Consider the following 23,084-nt stretch of genomic DNA (forward strand, 5'->3'; position numbering starts at 1 on the left):
CCCTGCATCTTGATCCACAGGCAGTCAAAAGGAAACTGGCTTCTCAGTACTGGGCAGAGCTTGAGCACTAGGAGAAGCCCTCAAAGCTCGCCTACACAGTGACATACTTCCTCCAACAAGGGCACACCTCCCAGTAGTACCACTCCCTGGGCCGAGCATATTTAAACCACCACACCAGTTATGCTGATTTCTTGTCTTTTTCTGAGCTGGGAAAATGTTTGAACCTTCCTTTCAGAAGACACATTGACTTCACAGGTAATCTTGGATTGATACCTGGTTTTTGAGCAGTTTGCTCATGTTGCTTTTGATCTTTTCTATGTAAAGTACGCTTTTCCTATGGTTGCTTTCAAGCCTTTCTTTGCCTTTGGTTTCAGCCTTTTGGCTGTGAATCCTGAGTCACCCCACCTGGATGGACTGCTGTGGTTTGATGTCTTCCTTGTTCTGTAGTTGGGTGTCCTTCATTGTTTTCAGGGATTCCTCTGGCATCTCCTCTCATCCTTACTTTTTGTTCCTGTCTTTCTGGACCACCAGATACTGAGTTCGCCTTCCTCAGTGTTTGTCCCAGAGCCTTGGCACATTTCCCTCCTTGCCTTGGCTTCCCTTCCTCGTTGCAGTAGCTCCTCTTGACCTGCCTCCTTCTTTCCTTGGCTGTGTCTGTCAGCTGATGACCCTGTTTTGAAGGATTCTTCATTTTCAGTATCAAGCCTTGAAAGAAAAATGGTGTTTCTACTTTGCTCTTGGTTTTAGGTTCTGTCTCTACAGAAGTTTCCCATCCATTAGGAACGCTGGCTCCCTCTTCTTTGTCCTTAGCAGACTAAGTCAGAGTCTGAGCCCAATATTCTGAATTTTGTTCTTTAAAAATGAGTGTTGTCCACATCTCCTCTTCTCCTCTTTTTGCTTTCATGTTTGTCTTCTCCTCACTAATTATGTCATTAATCTTGAATTAAAGGCTGATATAAGTAATACTTCTGTCATGATGGAGAACTCAGTCAGTTTGGATGGAAGCTGTGCTTAGCTGGGTTCTGTTATTGTTAAGATTACTGTGTGCTTAGGAGCCTTCCAGTTCTCTTAGTTGGGCTGGTTGAGTGGCTCCAGTGTGGGCAGTGGGGTGTAGCTGCCTGAGGGTCTTCTTGGTGGCATTCTTTATCCTTGGGGTTCTGTTCTGTCATCCCAGTACACAGAGCCATATCTTGGTTGTCTCTGTATGCTTGTCTCTAGAACAGACCTTTGCTCTTCACTGTCCTTGGCACTCCACAGTCTTGGGAAGACCTTGCATCCTGCCTCCCCAGCAGAAGCCCTCCCTTCACACAGCGTGGAGCTTCTCTGCTGCCTTCCCTCCCGCAGCTGCAGTCCGTCTTTCCCTGTGCTTTGGGTGACACATCACTGCTTTTCCCTGGAGGCACAGGCGGCTTTATGAGAGCCTTCAGGATGGTGGAAACCAGTGTTTACACTGCAGATTTCACAGGGGTCAGCAGGAGGGTGCTGGTCAGCTTTTTTCAAAGCTGGACTGGGCGTTTTTCAAATCTCTTTTATTGAATTTATTCCTTTTTTTTTTTTTAAAGAAATCTTTGTTGGTAATTATACTTTACCTTTGAAGAACTTCTCAGACATTAGTGGGAGTGAGCCAGTTTCTCACCTGGGAGTAGGAAGCTGCAGTTCCATCCGAGCATCTCAAGTCATGTCACAGAGACTTTAGTAGTCATGAAAGCTTTAGGCCTTAGCTGGCTACCTCTCAGCTAGCTTGTATAATTGAAATTAACCTGCTTATATTAATCTGCATTCTGTCACGTGGCCTGTTACCTCTCCTTCAGTCTCAGCACCTCTGCCTTTGTCCATGTCTGGCTGGCAAATCCCCTGTGCGGATTCTTTCCCAGAGTTCCTATCTCTGCCCAGAACTCCTACCCATCCTCTCCTACTTAGCTATTGGCTGTTCAACTCTTTACTGAACCAATCAGAAGGTGTCTTAGGTAGGAGAGGAAGGACAGAGTGTGTGTGTGTGTGTGTGTGTGTGTGTGTGTGTGTGAGTGTGAGTATTGCTTTTGTTCCACAAGGTAGGACCTTCATGTGGTGCTGTATAGAGGTAATGGTAGGTCTTTTATCTCATTTCTGTTGGCAGGAGCATGTTATGTTTATACTGTTTCATCATTAAATATGATGGTTGCTATCAATTACCTTGAAAGTGTTCCTTATCAAATTCATAAATAGGTTATCTGTGGGTCTTAGTTTGCTCAGTTTTTATGATTAGAAACATTAAGAAGCCCTGAAAGGCTGCATTTTCATATGTAACTCGAGAATTCTCAGCCCTGTTAGATTCCAAGCCCAACCCCATTGTAAATTATCTGAAAAATCAAAGTAAAATCCACAGAAATATAATCCAGTTACACTTAGATATCTTTAAAATATGAAAAATAAATAGAAGTAATTAGTAATAAAATAAGGGTTCGTTCTGGGATGACCTTGGTACTGTCTCTCTCACGAGCAGAGCTGATTTTGGTGAGGTTTGCTCCCCTCGGTGGTGATTTTGGAGGATAATGGTACAGGTTTGCCATGCTGGGTAGGGAAGCAAGAGTCTGAACAGAGCTACAAGCTGGGGACTGCCAGTGCGAGTCCTAGGAGAAGGGAGAGGGAGCATTCTTGGTGTAGGAACTGAGAGCCTGCAGGTACTGTCTAGGACCCAGCACTCACCAGTACTGTGTGGTGCTTAGCTTCCCAAGCCTGGACTCATCCCCTTGGCTATCTTTAAGGCTGGACAGTCAGCCTCACTTGGCAGGTGAAGAAACTGCAGCCAGGATTCAGACCCTGAACTATTTGGCTCCTCGATCATAGAAAGGATGCTTTGAGTCCTCTTGTGTCAAAGGCCATCATCACACCAGGTGCTTAATTTAATTCCATTGAGAGCAAATTAGGAGAGCCTAGTAGTGGGCTTCAAACTGTAATTGTCTACAGTTCTCTGTGTATTAGTCTAAACACGTTATGGGATAAATATAGGCTTTGGAATATCGTGAGTGGGAAACATTCCAGACGTTGTAAAAGTACGACCCATTCGTGCCTTTGTTTATTTCGCTTACTGAAGCTTTTCTGTTACTCTGTTGTTCATTTCCTTGGTTAATAATACCTTTATCTAATCAGGAACTTGAACTCATTCCCATGGTTTGATATGATCATCGTAGGTTGTTTCTGTTGAACTGGCATGTACTGGGTCCTAGACAGTACCTTTATAATCTTCGATTTGTGATGGTTTTAACACAAGTAAGCAGTTGTAAACATTGTGCATTGTGGATACTGTGTGTTGTAGTACAGTAGTAGTCAGTGCTTATTATCGAATTAACAAACGTGAGGGAGACATTGTGTCCTACTCTTTACCCTCAGTGCCATCTGCTCCAGGCTGTTGAGTTTGTAGATCTATTATGCTTGCCTAATGCAACATGCTCTAAAGGTAAGATCCAGATTCATGAAATAATGATCATGGCTGACATTTGAGTACTGCTGCCTGTAAGCAGTTCTCATCTGAATGTCATTATATCTGAAATAATGGAATATTTTATTAGCTTAGATGACATAGTCATTTTAGCAGTCCCAGAGAGTAGCCCTAGAATAACTGATGAAGTGATGTGTGTTAAAAATTAATTGTGCAGGCCTTTTGATCTCCTTTTAAAGTGATAAAGCAGAGACTGAGTCCCCAGAACATGGGCAGCAGAATCCCCGTTGGTAGCACTTACATCTGCAGGCACGGTTGTGTGAAGGAAGCACACTGAGGTACTTCCTGCTGCAGAGCAGTTGAGAACAGAGAGCGGATCAGCACACCATGACTGAGGCGTTGTTGCTCTCAGCCTGGCTTGGGCCCAGAGTTCAGTTCCTTCCTTTGCTGGCTAGTTGACCTGGCATGCTAGCTTCCCTGTGCTTGGGCACTCATCTGGAGTGGGACTTGCTAACAGTACCTATCTCAGGGGCCTTTCCAAAGTCGGGAATGGGTTTTGGAAAGCGCTCAGAGATATAGTATCCTTGATAACTTGAGAACCGTCATCATTGTACGTTGTTTCTGTTGTTACTAAATTAAAAGACATCTGAAACTTATTACTAATTAGGAACGAATACCCTTCTCATCACAAAATACTTGAAATTTAAAAAATTACAAATAAAATAATTCTGTAAGATAATGTCTTACCAGACTACTTTAGTTAAAGCGTCTCAGTTACTTCAGAGTGCCTCCTAATTAAATATGTTAACAGAATAAATCTGAGGAGCAGAGCTTTTCCCCTTATAATAAGTGTGACATCATTCAGATTTAGACAAAAATAAGATGGTAAAATTCATGGTAGTAAACAGCATATTATAATATACTGTACCCTTGGTCTGCTAAACTCCTTGAAGGATTTTAAACCAGGCCCGAGAGGTGGCTCATTTGCTGAAGGGCTTGCCGTGCAGCATGAGGATCTGAACTCAGTCTTGAGCACCCACATAAAAAGCTCGGCCTGCCTCAGAGCCCTGGGGGCTGAGATGGAGGATCCTTGGACTTTCCCAGTAGCCAGCCAGTCCAGCCAGATCAGTGAACTCTAGGTACACAGAGAACCTGTCTAGTAAGTACATAAAGCAGAGCCTGACTGAAGGAGACACAACATTGACCTCCAGCCTCCACACACACATGTGCACACTCCTACAGACACAACCCCGTAAGTATTAGAGGCTACTAGATAGTGCATTTGCAAATGACTGATCTACTTTGTGTCTGAATATCAAATCCCATGCCTTTGGTAATAAAAAGACACATTCCTTTAGCTTCTTTTTATTGTTATTTTGTTTTAACACAGGGTCTCTACTTTGTAACCCAGGCTGGCCTGGAACTTGCTATGTAGTCTAACAGGCTTCCAACTTGGGCTTCTCCTGCCTCTGCCTCTGCCTCTCTGCCTCTCTCTGCCTCTCTCTGCCTCTCTGCCCCTCTGCCCCTCTGCCCCTCTGCCCCTCTGCCCCTCTGCCTCTGCAGTACAGGAATGGGCCACCACACTCCTCTGAAATCTGCCTCTTAGCCTCTGGGACTACAGGAGTATGCTTCCACACTGCTCTTAAAAGCATCACTTCTTTTGTGGAAATTGCCAGAGTTTTCTTAGAGAATATCAGCCCATTTTTGTGTCACATAAAAAATGTTTTAATCGGTGTTTAAAAACATTGTTTCCAGAGATGCAGATTGACATACTGCTATTAAGAATGTGTGGATTTGGTTTAAGGAAATGGAAATGCTAATTGATTTAATTTTGTCATTGCACATTGTAAACATGTATTGAATTATCACCCTGTACTGCATTTAATTAAAAAAAATATGACAGCTTTGGGTTCTCATGAAACTGTTGCAGGTGAGGTGGAAGGTTTCTAGTAACACATCTTCCCTGAGGAACCGTGTTCTGAAACAGCTGATTTATAAAAACTAGTATCATCTATGGATTTCAATTCCTAAAAAGTATCATAGTAACCAGATATGTATATAATACATGCTACTTATTTTCATAAAGGTTCAGAGGTCCAAAGAAATGACATCCTGTGGATAGCCATGGCAGGGACTCATCAGATATGGGCACTCCTCCTAGACTCTGGCACACTGCCAAAGAAAAGGTAAGTGGCTGTGTCCTGGGACAGCCGTCCTCCTTAGTCCCCAGCTTCCCTGCCCAGGTCACCGTGCCAGGGTGCGCACACTCAGCCACATGGCCCAACAGGCTTCTTGCTCTCTCGAGTGGCTTCACTGGGGAGCATTGGTCTGCTCCCCAGGCCGAGGAGGCAGCTGCTGTCAGGAGCTCTGCCAGCCCTTCTGGCAGAGATAGAGAGGAGGAGGTGGTGAGTCACTAGCTGGTTCTCAAAGCTGCTGCTCAGAGGTGACATAACGTCACTTCCACTTGTATTTCATCAGCCTTAGTTAAGCCTGTGGCTGCATCTAATTTCTAAGAGCCTGGGAGGAGCCATTCTTCTGAGTGCCTAGAGAGAGAACCAGAAATGTTAGGTGGGGCTTTAATCCTTCACAACATAAACACAGTTCCTGTGTCTGCAGTCACTCCTTCAGGTGCTTCAGAGTGCTGCATGGCAGTCCTAGCTCTCCTTACTGTGGAAGCACAGGAGAGTGAGTGAGCCCCTTTACCTCTGTCATTTTCCATCATTGTATGTGTTTGTGTCACCTAGGGGATTGCTGTGTGAAGAGTTAGGATAGCATTGGCACCAGGCGGGCACGTGAGTGTGGGGAGCAGTACTTCTCCTGACTCCCCCTCCTCCCTCAGCCTCAGGCGGGGCTGGCTGCACTCCCCTTTGCTCCTCTCTTCTCTGTCTCTTGGCTCATGCCTGATTATAACTGTTTCTTCCTACTAGACTACCTCTTAAAGAAATGAGCCTGGTTCCATTTACTCAGTGTACTCGGCCCTGTGCTGTATCTGTTAGATAACAGCCCAGTAAGAGCCTATATGTAGAATAAGTAAGTGACTGAAAGTCTGTCCTGTGCCTGCGGAAGGCACTGAGCCAGGCCACTGGAGCTGCACACTGGCTTGCCCATTTGCGGTCTCACAAACCTAGGACCACTTGTTCAGGGTGGTACCACCCAAAGTGGGCGGGGCCCTTTCATGTCAATCATCAGTGACCACAAGTTTGTCCACAGGTCAGTCTGATGGACACATTCTCTGTTGACGTTCCCTCTTCTCAGACGACTCCAGTTTGTGTCAAGTTGACCAAAAGCTGACCAGAACACAGTCACAGACCACAAAGTTGTTATGTAGTAATAGGAAGTAGGTACAAGCTTACAAGCTATCACAATTATCTTTGGTTGCTTTTAGCTTTTTATGCAGTATTTCTCTGTGTAGCTCTGGCTATCCTAGAATTCACTCTGTACTCTAGACTAGCGTCAAGCTCAGATCCACCTGCCTCTACCTCCTGAGTGCTGAAATTAAAAGTGTGCACCATCACCGCCCAGCCCACTACACTCATCTTTATTTGTAGAAAGGGACAGCTGTCTAGCAAGTTCAAGACCTCCGGTGTCCAGGCACAGGTGTGGAACGCAGCTGTGTAGTGGTTTATGACAGTCACGCATCTGAAACAGCAGTTCTCAATCTGTGGGCTGTGATCCCTTTGAGACTGAATGACCCTTCATAGGGGTCACCTAAGACCATCAGAAAACACAGATATTTTCATTATGATTTACCTTAGTAATAATTACAGTTATAAAATAACAACAAAAATAAGTATATGGTTGGGAGTCACCACAACGTGAAGAACTGTATTCAAGGGTCGCAGCATTAGGGAGGTTGAGGACCACTGACATAAAATGTTCGTTGGTTCCTTTCACTAGGCACTGTGTTGGACACTAGGGATGCAGTTAGATGACCTCTGTGTTAGAAGTAAAAGGAAGACATGCCCATCCTCAGAAGAATCAGATCGGCAAACAGTGACAGTAGAGAGTGCTTGTGTCAGCAGCATCTGCGCTCCTTCATGCCGAGATCCTTAGCCAAGGGATTTGAAGTGTCATGGAGGACTTCTGTAGAGAGGTCTTCCAAGCTGAGCTGATGCTGCTGGTGTCAGTAACATCAGGTCTTGCCACACCTTGAGTCCTTTTAAGAGATCTGGACATTCCAAATGTTGTTATAGAAAGTTTTAATCTAGGAGTGAACTGATTTGATGTGTTCTTGGAAGAACCCTTCCAGCACTTAGAGTGGAGCAAGACCATTCAGGACACTCTAGCTGTCATCTAGGCAAGAGGCAGTAGTGACGTGAGCAGTTGGGTTACCAGTGGTGCATGAGGTGTGAGTACAGCAGCAGCCACAGGTCACAGCAGCTGGGATGTCCTGGCAGGGCTGCCTAAGTCTCCTTGTCAGAAGGCTCGTCGATATTTATAGTAGGAAAATGATTGCTCAAGTTACATCAGTCTGCATTTTAATTTTGTGGGTGCATTGCTACAAAGATAGTGTCTAATACAGACTTGCAGGCAGTGCTGGCCCCTAGTGCTTAGTGTCAGCTCACTGTTGCACCTCTCCTTCCCACGGGACTCTTCTCTGACGTGCTTAGACCTCTTCCCTCGCAGTAAGTGTTGCACGTGCTTCAGCAGTGTGTTACTCATCCTGTGTCCTCGCCCTTACCCGCCTTTGTGCCCCGTAGCAGTCGCGGGTGCTACTCGCACTGGACCTCTGTGTGGTGTGCCAGTGCAAGGCGGTGATCTCATGGCCTCGCCCTCTCCCTCTCTCTTGGCGCCTTGTCTTCCTTATAATCATTTTGGCATAAATTTAAAAATCAAGGTGTCAACTTCTCTGTGTTACAAAAGAAATTAGTAGGGGTCCTTTTCAGCATCTTGAGACAGAGCCCTCTGCAGTTGCAGTTGCAGCTGCCCAGAACTTGTTACAGTTGTGTGCCGCTCTGTGCTGCAGTACTTCAGGGAGGTGTTTCCTGGTGCATGTAAAAATGGGTCTTGTATAACTATTCATTTAATGCGGTCACTACGTCATTTCCTTAAAATGTTCATACTGAGAGACCTGGCTTCCTTCAATCTGCTCACTGCTTTATAGAAGACATAGACATTTTAAACGACCAAAACTAGATATTCTCTTTATTAGTAGTTCTCTTCTAGAACCTGATATTGTATGAAAGTAAGAAGTTAAAATGAGAATAAAATCATCTCATTATTATCTCATAATCTGATCATTATTGTAGTAACGTCAGGGATTTCTTACCGGGTATTAGAAAGTGATTTCAGTAGTTGGTTATTATGCTAAAGAGAAGAGAGGGCCCCCTACTTAGTAGCTCTCTCTCACCAAGAGAGAGCCTGGACAGCCGCAGCAGTGGGCAGGCAGTCCGTCACTGGTTCTGTGGATCTGTGTAACTGCTGTCATAGTCAAGTTGGTTATTTATGCCCCTTTAGTGACTCATGAACTCACCTATGAGCTTGTCTTTCAGTGACCTAAAAAAAGGAACCTGCATTCGTTTTGCTGGAAGTGGAAATGAAGAGAACCGAAACAACGCATATCCTCACAAGGCAGGCTTTGCCCAGCCGTCAGGCCTCGCTCTCGCCTCAGAAGAGCCCTGGAGCTGCCTCTTTGTGGCTGACAGTGAGAGCAGCACCGTGCGGACCGTCTCGCTGAGAGACGGAGCTGTGAAGCACCTCGTAGGCGGAGAGCGAGACCCCATGGTAAAGAACCTGTCTGTGCGCACATCCCTGAGTGAGCCATCCATGGAGTGCAGGGGTTCATTTCTGGCCTGTCTGTAATAACATGCAGTCAAAGCAGAGAGAGTGTGGCTATAAATACAGAGCTGGGCAGTGGTGGCGCATGACTTTAATCCCAGCACTTGGGAGGCAGAGGCAGGCAGATTTCTGAGTCCGAGGCCAGCCTGGTCTACAGAGAGAGTTCCAGGACAGCCAGGGCTACACAAAAGAAATACAAGTAAAGCCCTCCCTCTGAGAAAGGCGCCCACCTGACTACATACAAGCATTCAGGGGACGGGAAGAGAGTGATTGCACCGGGTTTGTGGCAGTGGGTTAGCAGGAGAACTGCACTAGATGTGAGCCTACTGTGGGCAAGACAGCATGGCAGTTAGTAGAGTGCAGAGTGAGCCTACTGTGTTCCCCATTCTCTATCGCACGCTGGAACTACTGGGAAAAGTCAGAGCTTCCCAGCTTTAGAAACACTGGAATCTTAGTTTTCACTTTACCTCCTAACAAAGCACTGAAAATTTTAATAACTGCTGTTTCTTTCTCTTTAAAAAAAAATAAAAGAATTTATTTGCTTTTGGTGATGTTGATGGAGCAGGCATCAATGCGAAGCTTCAGCATCCACTTGGGGTTGCATGGGACGAGGAGAGGCAAGTGCTCTACGTGGCCGACTCCTACAATCACAAGGTGAGTCGGCTGAAGGCCCATGTGCCTCAGACCAGCACCACTCTAGATACAGAAAGCATCTGTACCCTGGGCGTTACAGCCCTCAGCGCTACAGCCCTTGGCGCTGCACAGCTTCTTCTGGGCTCTTCTTGCTGTAGCCTTACGGTGTCTGAACTGAGGGAAATGCTAAGCTAATTCCAGGGGCTGTGACCTAAATGTATGAATTGTGACCCATCAAAGGTGCTTAAGTAACAATGGCAGGAAAAAGGGGGCCTTTTAGGGGGAAGCGTGAACCAGCTGTTGGAGTTTCGTTCTGTTGCTGTAATAAAACTGACCAAAAGCAGCTTAGCAAGGATTTTCTTGGCTCATACTTCAAGCGTAAATCCTTCATTGAGGGAAGTCAGGGCAGAAACTTGAAGGCAGGTCTGCTTGCTGGCTTGCTCATAGCCCAGGCTTAGCCAGCTTTCTTATGTCACCAGACCATTCTGCTACCCATGGGTGCTACCCACAGTGGGGCAAGCCGCCCCAGATGAACGAACAGGACAATCCCTCACAGACATGTCCACTGGCAGTCTGGCCTGGGCAGCCCTCTCTTTTCTATAACTCCAGATTGTGTCAGGTTGAGAGTTGAAAGCTAACTAGGGCTAGCAGATGAAGAGTTTGAGTTGTTGCAGTTGTAGTGACAAAGAGCAAATATGTCTGTCTTCAGTACCATTGCCATGTCTGTCTAGATGTTTCCACTCATACTGTAGAGTTCTGTGCACTGTGATGAGCAACCATGAGCTTAGTGTGCTTGAGACATAACCAGCAGGGCTTACAGTTAACAAAAGAAACAGTCCTTAGACAGTGCTCTCAAGAAGTCAGCATAACTGTGGACGTGTGTCCACAATGGGAAAAAAGCTATTTTTAGTCCCAGGGAAAAAAAAAAAAACAGAAATGGATTTACAACAAAACACAGTATTGCTAAGATTTTAAAATCTGAATGAAATTTCTGATGAAATGATGTAAATGAATCAAATACTGGGATTTTTAGGAAAATCTGGAACTGGCTGCTCTTCTAAGACTTAATTGAGAATATTAATGGCAGTTGGAGTCCTCTGGTTGCCCTGGCACTGCTGTAAACAGGAATGACGGCAGGGGAAATGTTTGTTCTTTTTTCCTTTAGATTAAAGTTGTGGATCCAAAAACAAAAGGCTGTACAACGTTAGCAGGGACTGGGGACGCCAGTGATGCCAGTTCCAGTTTTGCGGAGTCAGCCTTTAATGAGCCCGGAGGCTTGTGTATCGGTGAGAGTGGTCGGCTGTTATATGTAGCAGACACTAATAATCACCAAATTAAAGTGATGGATTTAGAAGCAAGAACAGTTTCTGTGGTAAGTTATCATAGAACATAGAGGATGTGGGTTCAAGAACAATGCTGAGCCTTGACGCAGTTTTGTTTTGTCTGTCTCTGGTATTGCTTGGCACATGGAGAAAGGGAGTCGGAAGTAGGTACCCCTGTTGCATTCTGGGATAACTAGACCAGAAGGCTTGCTTTGAGGATCTCCTGTTAGTCTTAGAATATATGTTCCATCTGTTTTGAGCATTTGAGGAAAATGCTGAAATTTGGAGAGAATTGGATGAACCTTTAATAAAAACAGAGACCTCAGGTCTGCTTTTAAATGTGCAGAAGTCATGATGCACACTGTATCTGTGCGCCATGGGGACTGGTTGTTTTAGTTGGTGATCCTAGATCGTTGTCTCCTGTCTGGTTCCTGTGGTTAATATAGCACCAAATTGTCTTCAAAAATCCCAGCTCCCCAAACTCTGAAAATCTGATGGGCTGCAGAAAACTTGGCCAAGTTCAAAACAGTTTTCAAGGAGAAAGTCTTTTGCCCACTATCTTTAATGTATCTACCTGGTAATGAAGGTGGTGTGTGTGTGTGTGTGTGTGTGTGTCAGGGGTGGCTTTTTTTTTCTAAGTAGTGTTTGCAAGGTAATTACTTTAAAATCCACAGAATAGTATCAAAAAATGTTATCTATTGAATAGATTTCTCTTGGTAGTGAAAGTTGTGACCCTGTATCCTAACCACTGTCCTTAAATTCAAAGAGTTGCTTTAATTTCCTACTATTTACAAACCATGGGGCAGTTAGTTTTCTCCTGAGTCCTCAGGTGTCTGACTGCTGAGGCAGGCTGTTTGTCTGTACTTGGGGAAATAGTCTTTAGACTAAATGGCATCTGATGTCACTGATAGATCTAAGGCTAAGCTCCCTCGCTTTGGTCCTGAAAGTGCTCTGCTTTAACAACATGTCCTCTGGCCCTCCAGCTCCCAGTCTGCAAGTCTGACAGTGCTGTGGTAGATGGCTCCTTCCCTAGAGAGAAACAGAAGACAGTGCCCAAGGTGCCGAAGTCTGCCGCACACATCGGCCTCCCCCCTGTGACGGTGCATCCGGGCCAGGCTCTGCAGCTTAGGCTCAAGCTCCAGCTCCCGCCAGGAGCAAAGCTGACCGAAGGCGCGCCCAGCTGCTGGTTCCTGGAAGCTGAAGGTGCGAGCCCAGCGCTACAGAGAGAGTCATGAATCGCTTGGGTTCAGGCTGATGGTTTCTGTTCACTGTGTATTTCTCTGTGTGTTTGGGCAGGGTTTGAGGGACCTGGTGTGAAGCGTGACTCTAGCTCTCATCTGCTTTGATGTGTTTGCTCTTCCCTCTTCCCTCATATCCTGGGATTGTGTGGCCTGTGAGAGCCCCCCGGCAGCTCTGAGCAGCATGGCCTTTGGAAATGAGGCTTGCCTGCATGTGCGCCCCATTCTGTCTTCTTCACATCATGTCCAAAAAGAGCTACTGACAGTTAAAGCCCCATCTGTGATCCCAGCACTCAGGAGACTGAGCTAGAAGAACCAGAATTTTGAGGCTAGCCTGAGCTACATAGTGATTTCCAGGCCATCTGTGTTACAGAGTGAAAGCCTGCCCAAAAAACCCAAAATTAAAGTAATAACAAATTAAAGGTCTGATGAGGAGAGATGGTGGAGCTTCCTGTTTAGTATCTCTTTCTGAAACTTCCTTCTCAGCCCTGTGTGCACAAGTCCTCCTCTCACTGCGGACAGTCAGGATCCGTGCTCTGCTTGCTGCTGTTAGTGCTTAGACATGAGAACCGCTGTACCACAGTGGGAAGCAAGCAAGGCTAAAGTGAAGTGCTGGGGTCCAGAACTCTCAAAGCAGGACTTGGTGTCTCAGATGCGCTTCCTCCGTCCTGTCTCCCACGCTCTTTCCCACGCTGTCACTCAATCTTCCATTTCCTCAGTTCCTTCTCTCCCACACCCTCTCACACACTTTTTTTTTTTTGTACATTACCCCAATCTTGGCCTCAGGCCTACTTACCTTCATACATTCTCAGGACAGAAGCTGCTGGTCTGTAACTGTCAGGGTGCCGTCCAGAACAAGGGGACCCTTTATGTGGACTTGCTAGTTACAGTTTGAACTGGCTCCAAGGACACTCCCTGAGCCTGTCCAGGCAAATCCAGGCACCCCCAAGCCCCTTTCTGGGCTCCGGAAGGCCCTAGACATATGAAAGCAGCCCCTTAGTTGAAGACCACATATTTAATATCTCTCTATGTAATTATAGACCTGTATAATTTTTTTTAAAATAAGATACTGACAACCTTTTTAATGCTGCATTCTTAACATCCAGATTGAGTGCTGAGTCGTTGCCCTGCAAAGTGAGGAGGAGTTGAAGTGAAGGCCATATACTTAGATGCTCACTGTCTGTCTAGAATATCGGCTCTGTTTTTACTATCCAGGGCAAGTGAGGTTTTAGGCAGGGGTCATAGTAATTTAAAGATTCTAAAAGCATTACAGAACCCATGTCTACACTTAGAGATAGACCTCTCTTTGGGGCTAGTTTTTTAGAAATAGTTAAAGTGCTTAGAGTTTGTGACAATTTTAAAGAACTACTTCATAAGTCATACATGTGATGAGTATGAAAACATAAAAAAATAAAATAGTTGGTGAATAGCAGTTTATTGTTGTCTTGCCTGGATTTAGAAATCACTGCAGAGTTGCGTAGACATTTGTATTCTCTAAAGTTCATTTTGTACTTTTTAGACAGGGTCCCTGAAAGTCATTATCCCTTTGGTGAGAACTGGTCTCCTGTCGCACGGGTCTTATGTGTATTTATTCAGCAGTAGACCTTCCTTTGAGCCGGGGGTGTGATGCCCTAAAGAGCCAGGCCTGTGATGCTCAGCTTCAGTTTAGGAGATTCCACAGAGGGCAGGAGCTGCAGTAATGAAGTGCAGAGGTCCTCTGGGATGCTCTCTTCTCCCAGACACTGTCAGAGCAGAGTGTGCACTCGGGCTCGCACCAAACGTGCGCTGATGTAGGCTCTTTCCCTTAGAAGTTTCCTACCTGTGTCTTTTCAATATATGTGTATGTATTATGCATGTGAGTGTGTCCACATGTATGAGCACACATGTATGTATACATGGACATTCACATGTTTGAGCATGCATGTGGTTAATGCCATGTGTCTTCTTTGATCTCTCTCCACCTAAAATACGGAGAAATGATGTCTCAGTAACCCCGAGCTCACTGCTCTGAATACTTTGACAGCTGTGGGGATTCCCTGTCCCAACTCCCGTGTGGGGATTTCAGATGGGCGTCACATAGACCCAGCACTTACGTGAGTTCTAGGTGTCTGAATTCTGTCTCTCACACTTTGCCCATCGCTGTGCCTCGGCCTCTTGTATTTTTTTTTTTTATAGTCTTAATATTCTCTCCTGTTTTCTAGGCAATGAATGGCTACTTCAAGAACAGACCCCATCTGGAGACATAGAGAATATTTCCAATCAGCCGGCGATTTCCCTGCAGATTCCTACCCATTGCTTGTCACTGGAAGCTGTGGTGTCTGTCGTCGTGTTTCTTTATTACTGCAGTGCAGACAGCAGCGCATGTATGATGAAGGGAGTCGTGTTCAGGCAGCCTTTGCAGATAACCAGCACCCAGCCAGCTTGTGCAGCTCCTGTAGAGCTCGCATACGCATTCTAGAAGGCTGGCCAGCAGCCCTCAGCACAGGCCCTGTCCATCCTGCCATTCGTCGCTTAGGGAAAAAGCATTATAGTAACCCATTGCTCAGTTGTAACAACTGATACCAAAATAAAGCTGTGCTCCTTATTAGTATTTTAATTCTAAACAAATTTCTTCATTTTAGCTGTGTGCTAGCCAAGTCATTGACCATCATTTTACCACGGCACTGTAAGCTTTGCTGTTATTTGTTTTAAAAGCAACAGTCCATGCTATATCAGAGAGTATTATATTTGTAGTCAAAACTAATCATGCCAGATAGTTTAAATAACCTGCCTTTATCAGTAGTGGTTATCCATTCGTGTGTAAATTTCCAGTAACTTGAGATGGGCCTAAGCTGTGCGCCTTTGTGTCAGGATACCTGCTGTTTAGTGTCTAAGGTCTGCTTAAAGCCAGAACAGAAAGTATTCACTCGGCACAAACTCAGCGTGTATGAGTAGTTACTTACCTCCGGTGATTTTTCTCACTTGAGGTATTTTTAAAAGAGAGTTTTAATCTATTTTTATTATAAATTATTTGTTTTAACATTCTATTATTAATGCCTTATAACTTTATATAAAAAAGAAAAATATAGAATTTCTAAAGGCATGCAGACCTACCTTTAACTGTATTTAATGAGCATAATTCCTAGCAGGCAATGCCTGGCTCCCAGAGGCATGCTGACCTGGGTGTGGGTGGAGACTGCTGTGTTGCTGTGTGTGATGGGTTATTGTAGTGGCTAGGCTGGCTGTCATGAGCATCATGCTATTTTGGAAATTTAGATGTCAGTTTTAAGAGTTAAGTAACAGAATTGTTGGGTTTGAGATTTTTGTTACTGTTTTGGTTCCCATATTTAGAATTTAAATTATGATCATTAATTCTGATATTTTGAAAAATCACATGTAAACCTTCAATTTGCTATTTTCAGGGTATAGTTATACTAATACACTTTCATTTAAAATATTAGGGCTGAAACACACAGTGATTTACTGATACTGTTTTGGTATGTGTTTTCTTTAACCCCGTAAGAAACAGCACTGGAAGGGATCCTGGAGAGGTTTGGTTTTCATTGTTAACTTGAATTATCATAGATTATCATCATAACTGTTTAAGAGCCTTGCTCTTCTAAAACTGAGTGGACATGTGTTTTACTAAGACTACAAGGTTTCAGAAGCATTGTCTGAGCCCCACCTATAAATTTAATAAGCATTTAAGCATAGTCTACCTATTTATTAGTTAATTTTTGCAGTAGTTTTTGATAGGTAACATTTGCTTGTTTTATTGTTCAGTTAACTAAAAAAAAAAAAAAATCTGAAGTGAAAACTTGCTGACTTCCGTTATTAACTTAGAAATGCTGTTTCTCAGGAGCAAGGCGAACGTGAAAGGGAGGGGTCCTGTTTAGAGTTGCCCGTGGTTACCTCAGAAACCTTTGCACCTAGAACCAGCCAAGGCAGCGGCTCTGCAGCTCCAGCCTGGAGCTGGTGGTCTGTGGAGGGCCTCAGAGCGCCGCAGCCCTCGTTGATTTGTTGGATTCCTCGTTTATTTCCAGTTGGACGGGATGAGAATATTTTGGTTCAGTCATTTCCTGTTTGAGGACATAAACAGTTTCACTCTCTAAAACAGGGTATATACAGTTTAGCTTGTGTGGAAATTATTTTTCACTCTGAAAATACAAGCATGTATTCTGTAGTTTGATGTACCTTAAAAATCCCAAAATATTCTTTAACTCCCTTGATTTTCCCTTTGCCTGGGTAGGATCTTACTTGAGTCTTCAGTGACTGCGGGGATCTCGGTGGCTGCACACCCCACCCACCTGCCTCTCTGCACTGCTGGTCACAGCAGAATGTTAGTGGGGATGGACGGAGAAGGTGCTCAGTGAGCAGAGTGCGCTTTCCTAGGGTCAGGACTGACACAGTGTCTGCCAGGAGGAAACCTTGGTCACAGCACTTCTGGAGCTGCAGCGTCTCCTGTCCTCTCTGAGAGCCTTGTAGTTGTCCTGAGACAACTCTGTCTGCCTTGGGGCTCACACCACTGAGATAGGTTATGTGGGCCTCTGTTTTGCAGTGTGGGAAATCTAGGACTTAATGAACATGTGTAACCATGGTTTCTCCACATACGCGGAACTGACTGTCTTTCTCCATCCAGGGAAAAGTCTTCAGCTTCTGCCTTTGCCTCTGGCTTGGCAAAGATCAGAGTTGTTAACTCATTTGGAAGATGGTTCTTTGCCGTGCGCAGAGGCCCTGGGTTCAGTCCTCAGGAGGAAAATGAAATCACGAAAAGCTATGTTTTGTAGTGAACAGTAACATAAAGCCACGTGCAGGGGCCGTGTCACCTAAGCTCTAAATGAGCAAGCCCGTGCTGTCTCACTGAAATTCTACCTCTGAGAATACTCAATGGCCAGTACTTTAGAGAGTAATCTAATCTTCTCAAAGATACTAAAATAATCTGAATTGTAAGCACTAATAATTTTTCTAAAGCCACTTCTGTTACCAAAGATGGGGGTCTATTTAGAGTCCTTTCATTTACCAGTTTCCTTTAAAATTGTAGTTGGTGAGGACAGGGATAATTACGGTGTTTTATTGTTTAGCATGGTATAGTGGCAGGAGTATAGACTCTAGCAGTGTCTTGCCCTGCAGAGCTGGGCTGCTGGACCAAGCCTGGGCTTGCCGCCAGGCTTCAGTAAAATGCTCCCACGGCATTTAGCAGGGAGTAATTTATGAACTGCTACTTATCAGTTTAGTTCTAATAATGACAATAATTTATGGCCACAGACATGGGCTTGACTTTTTTTTTTTTTTACAACTCCAGTTTCTAAAGCAAAATCTTTCTCCACCATTTGACATGTTAGCAGTCCCAGTAGAATCTGGGCTCGAGAAGAAAAAGAACACTTTATGGTAGAATGTATTACCATTTCATAAACAATATTGTTTATAAAGAAGCACCTCTCTACTGTATTGAAGTATTTAAAAAGGCCTTCTGGAGCTTTAATGAATACGGCTTTTCCATAGAGGATCCAGACATAGCTGGAGACACACCACACTCTTAACAGCTTGTACAAGAATCTTCAGATTATAACCTGCGTGCCCTGGTGGGTGCTCTCACCCTGGGGCGGTGCCCTCTGCAGTCTTCAAAGTACTTGAGAATAACGTTACAGACTAGGTGTGAATGTTCCAGAGAAGGAAGCTGCTTCGGCATGTTGGGTACGAAGCTCCTGGGGTAGCGTCCAGTGCCTAGAACAGGACCTAGTATGTGGGTGCTGGCTGACAGCAGCAGAGCTTAACCGAGGCTCCCTACAGTGTGGAAAGTGGGGACCTACCCCCCGGCCTTCAGACGAGGGCAGAAGGAGGCTTACCTTCATTGAGTTCTCGCTCCCTGCTGGGAGTTTCCCTTCTGTGTGCTGACCACACGCAATCCTCACAACAGCCTTAGGATAGAGTCCCTCCTCCTTGAACAGTCACATCAGCACTAAGAGTGTACACAGAGGAAGTGGACAGCTGTCTGCCCCACTGCCTACTCTGTCGTCTCCCAAACTTGCAAGGTCACATATTTCATTCCTTCATGTAGTAACTTATCAGTCCAGAGGATTCCAGGAGCCCTGGGAATGCGTGTTTGTAAAATTCATTTAAATTCATTAAAGTCATTCAACTTACATGACTTCTCATAGATTCTTATCATCTGGGCCTTGGAATGGTCTATATAATCATTGGTTCCCAGAGGATTTTCTGTGCCCTTAATTTCAGTGACTATCCACAGTTTTTTCTTGGCAGGAGTATGTGTAGACATCCCAGTTAGCTCAACAGGACTGTCCCAGCAGCCAGTCCACCATAACGAGCATGGCTGGTGCAGGCCTGGAGACGTCTACCCATATCGGACACAGTGTGTTTTGTGAACCAAGTGAGGTGTAGAGGAATAAAGTCCTCTGCCTTCCTGCAGCCTTAATGGTCTGCTGTGCAGGCTCCCTGGTGACTCAGGAGTTGTTCCTGAAATCAGCGTGGCAGTGTGAGACAAGATGTCCTGCGTGTGCCAGTGGTGGTTTTTAGGGGCATCCCAGTGCAGCGTCTGTCCATTGTGAAGTAGTGTGGTCGTGAAGCAGTACTATGGTTCAGTGAGCAGCGCACTACATGGGTCAGAAATGACAGTGTGACAGAGTCACATACCTTGAGGCAGACCTGCGTGATAATCACCAAGATTGCTTTTTCCACCCGTGTTTCAAAGCCGACATGAAGAATGAGCCCTCGCCTGAGTCACTGTTTTAACCTGGCTTAATAGAATTTCCTTTTTCCAGTTTCTTTGCGTTAGGGTAATAGACAGAATGGTCGTTAAAGTTAGAGGCTTGGTAATCAAGCGAGGTGGCATTCTGTGGCTAATCAGCCTTGTCTCCTGCCTGTGCCGGCTTGTGTAGGCTGGCGCCTTGGCTCTCGGGTGGCCGCTATGAGCACACAGGCTGGCCCAGAATAGGACACAGCCCTGCCTGCAGGCTCTGCTAGGATAGCTTTCGCCATGGCGTGGTGCTTTGGTTTAATCATTGTCAGAGGTCAGAGTTGAAAACTAAAACCCTAGACGCTTGTGGAATGTGCGTCTAGGTGTAGTTACTCATTGTGTGGTGTGTCCTTTGCTCCCCTTGCACGTCACTCCTGTGTGCCTGTGGACACTGCTCTCGACAGCCTCCCGACCCAAGGAAAGAACCGCAAGGACTTTCCAGTACACTTCCACCTGTGGCCGCCCTCAGCTGTGGGTTAGAAATAAACACTGGACCTACATACTAGAGTGCCTGGCCTGGCTCAGACGTGGGCGTGAGCAGTGTTGCTGTTTGAAAGTGAAATCTGAAGCTCTAGTAACTCTTGGGTTGCTTAGTTTCAGCTTTCCACATGGAATAAATAAAACAAAATAAAACAAAAGGGAGGTGAGGTTCCGCCCTCTGAGATACAGACTCTTTAAAGAGGATTTTTATTATTCTGAACCTAGTTTCATGAGAAAATATGTTGAGATAAATAAGATCAAACAATCAAATGATGCCAGTGGGGATGAAAGCACATACGTTCCTAGTGTAGCCATTGGGGTATCTTCTATTTTAAAGACTGCTTGTCTCTATTTTTAGTTCCACCAGAAACATAATTGTTGGCACAGGGTTGGAATGTATTGTCGGTGCATGCCTGTGATGTCATCATTGCAAGTTACCCTCAAAAACTAAGCCAGAGCCCCAACTCAGCCCGTGACCTCCGCCCTCAGCTACAGAAACAGCTGTATTCCTGTCGAGCCTTTGCTGAGGAGCTGGGCTTCCACAGGGACTCAAGTGGGGAACGTGTTGCAGTGATCATTTTTCTAAAATTCCTAGTAATTTCTCAGTGTTCTACAGCAGAGAACAGGACCCCGTGTGACTGACTTCAGATTGGCTTCTCTTTGAAGTAGGGCTTCCTCACTGTCCATGGGCTGATGGTATAGCTTTAGGTCTCTCTGTAAGAGACGCCGTTACTGTCATTACTTCACGCCTTAAGGAATCAAGACCTCCACCAGTCTGTTACTCCTTCAAGGTATGCTTCATGGATGATCACGTTAGAGACTGTTGCCATCTTGTGTGGGTAAATGATGTCATTTGTGAGCATAGAGGTGCTCTGCTGTGAGGATGTCATGCCTAAACAATGCAGTGGAAATCCAGTATACAAGTTCAGATACTGGTATTTCTAGACATGGCTTAGTCCTGAAAGAATTTCCTTGCTATGCATTTTAAAGTGTTTGTAGATGGATTAATATATTTTTATGCAATGTATTTTACACTTATTTCTAGACCAAACTCTTCAGTGGCTTCTTCAAGTGCATTATTGGGTGGATAAGAGCTTGACGGCTTCACTAACTCGAGGAGCGTGGAGCCAAGCGTCTGGGAAGCGTGTGTGTTCCTACTGTACTTGCAAACCTAAAGCTCTTCCAAAGCTTTGTACTTTTTTTCCATGAAACAGATTAAATATTTTTCTCTCCAAAGTTGTGTTTCTGTCTTGAATATTCTCTGTATTTTAAGTATATCACTGATTTTACTACTTGGAAACTTGTAAGCTGGGGCTGGATAAATGGCTTAGTGGATAAAGCTTGGAGTTTGGGGTCTCTGCACCACATAACCACTGAGCTTGTGTGGGTGACCAGAAATTAGGATCCTCTCATGGAGTTTTTAGTCTCATTTATCTGGGGGTTTAGAAATGGATTCAAATGGAAGCATTAGGACAACTTTATTAGCGGCTAAAGAGAAACCTCAAAGGGGCAAGCTGTGAGCCTTAGCAGCTGCCTGGAGGAGGGAGGAGGACAGAAGGAGAAAGCCATGGATGCTCGCATGGAAGGCACGCACATGGAGGGGAGGAAGCAGTAGAGAAAGCAAGGAAGCCCAAGATGCTGAGGAAAGTGATAGGAAAAGCATCCCTAGAACGGAGAAGAAAAGGAAAAGCTGTTCTTGGGCAATTCAAAATAGCACACAGATGCAGGCTTGGACCTTTTTCTGACTATGGCTCCTAAGCTGCTGCAGTAGGGGCAGGGACTCTGGGAAGTAAGAGGTGTAGTAGCATCATATTAAAGCTCTAATGATTCCATCCAACTCTTCAGCATGTCTTAAGGTAAGCCACCTTCCTGGGCCTGGAAGTCAGAGTGATTGAAGCAGCCCACCTGGAATGTTAGGTCTCTACCCAGGTCCAAGAGTCTGTTCTCATAAGTAGGAAAAAATTTTTAAAGATTTTATTTATTTAATGCGTATGAGTTTACTGTAGCTGTCTTCAGACATACCAGAAGAGGGTATCAGACCCAGCTACAGATAGTTGAGAGCTACCATGTGTTTGCTGGAAATTGAATTAGTCAGAAGAACAATCAGGGCTCTTATCCTCTGATATACTCGGCTGCTTAGGAACCTATTTATAACAGAAAGGCTCATTACTTTAGCCAAGGTACACAGGGATACCCAGGCACGGCAACTGCATTTAAACACTGAGTGTCCGTTTCCACCCAAGTCTGAGGGGAAGTGCGGGGTCGTGCATCCAGAGGCCCTGTGGATGACACCAAGTCCTAGCCAAGTGCATGGGAGCCAGTAGATTCTCAGGCTCTCCAACTCTGTCAACAGTGAAGTCTTGACCTGCAGTCCTAGGGTGTCATCTCATGGTAGTGCAGATCGCCGACAAAACTGGGTTCTTTTCTTTTTGAGACAGCTCTCTAGGTCTGACCTAGAACTCAATGGTCCTTCTGTCTCAGCCAGAATAATACAGTAGTCACTTGCAGAAACTGATTCAGTCCAATGTTTGTGTACATACACAAAAATGTTTTAGCACATAAAACAAGACAAAAAACCAACAAATATTAACGGCCTAAATATTTGCCGGTAGTGAGATATTAAGGAGCAGGTCATCCATCGAGGAGACTAAACCAGTTATGGTTAATATAACTATGGGTGTGTGCTTGCACTTAAACATCTTCAGACAACATGTTTCAGAATACATATCATATTTTTGCTTTTCAAAATTAAGCATGCATGCACATATGTGCGTTTATAAACAGACTTTGCTTTGCAGTTATAGAAGACTATAAAATTGTGCAAGCCAGAAGTCATAGCATACACCAGAATTCTATGATGATGAGAGACCAAGGCACAAGAACCACAAGATTAAGGCCAACCTTGGTTTAAACAATTATTGGGGTTGGAGTTTTAGCTCAGTGGTAGAGTGTTTGCCTAGCAAGTGCAAGGCCCTGGGTTCGGTCCTCAGCTCTGGGGAAAAACAAACAAACAACAATAACAACAAAAACCAAGGTAACTGGTTAAACAATTGTCGAAGTTTTGTCTTTTACTGTTTATTGTAATGTTATTTGGTGGCCTCCAAGACCTGGAGTCTGCACTTAGCTTCTGGGAACCTTCCCCGAGTTAATTCTGGTTGGTAAATAAAGACATTAGCAGTCAGTAACTGAGGAGAAGAGACATAGGCAGGGTTTAGGTTTCCTAGGCTAGAGGCCTCGAGGAAGAAGAGAGAGGCAGAGCAGCCGTGGGACAGAGGAGCTCCAAGAGTCGCCATTGCCTCTGGGCCAAGAAAACACGCCCCAGAGGGTTGCCTGGTTGGAGCTAAGAGCAACCCAGAGGGAAGCATGGTAAGTCATAACTTGGGGTATCAATGTGAACGTGGATTCTAACAGCATGGAGGGTAGACAGTTGCCCTCCCACTGCACTGCTTAAGGCATATTTAAAAATGGGAGGTTGAGTGTGC

At 45.0% G+C, this 23,084-nt stretch overlaps 1 protein-coding gene across 3 annotated transcripts in view; it reads left to right on the forward strand.

The window, feature by feature from the left end:
* Window positions 1-20,838, forward strand: part of Nhlrc2 (NHL repeat containing 2) — a 55,254-nt gene extending 34,416 nt beyond the window's left edge. Inside the window, exons 6-11 of one of the 3 annotated variants that reach the window (XR_001782612.2) lie at window positions 5,505-5,604; window positions 8,911-9,142; window positions 9,762-9,850; window positions 10,995-11,201; window positions 12,135-12,354; window positions 14,591-20,838. Coding sequence is in view for 2 of the 3 variants with exons in the window: in NM_025811.3 (NP_080087.1) it covers window positions 5,505-5,604; window positions 8,911-9,142; window positions 9,728-9,850; window positions 10,995-11,201; window positions 12,135-12,354; window positions 14,591-14,847 (1,139 nt within the window). In the remaining variant the exon portion in view is untranslated. Of the gene's footprint in view, window positions 1-5,504; window positions 5,605-8,910; window positions 9,143-9,727; window positions 9,851-10,994; window positions 11,202-12,134; window positions 12,355-14,590 lie in introns of all 3 variants that reach the window. The other 2 variants (NM_025811.3, XM_006527267.4) reach the window with 2 other exon arrangements.
* Window positions 20,839-23,084: the final 2,246 nt, after the last annotated feature.

Source organism: Mus musculus, chromosome 19 (genome assembly GCF_000001635.26).
Source record: "Mus musculus strain C57BL/6J chromosome 19, GRCm38.p6 C57BL/6J".
NCBI lineage: Eukaryota > Metazoa > Chordata > Mammalia > Rodentia > Muridae > Mus > Mus musculus.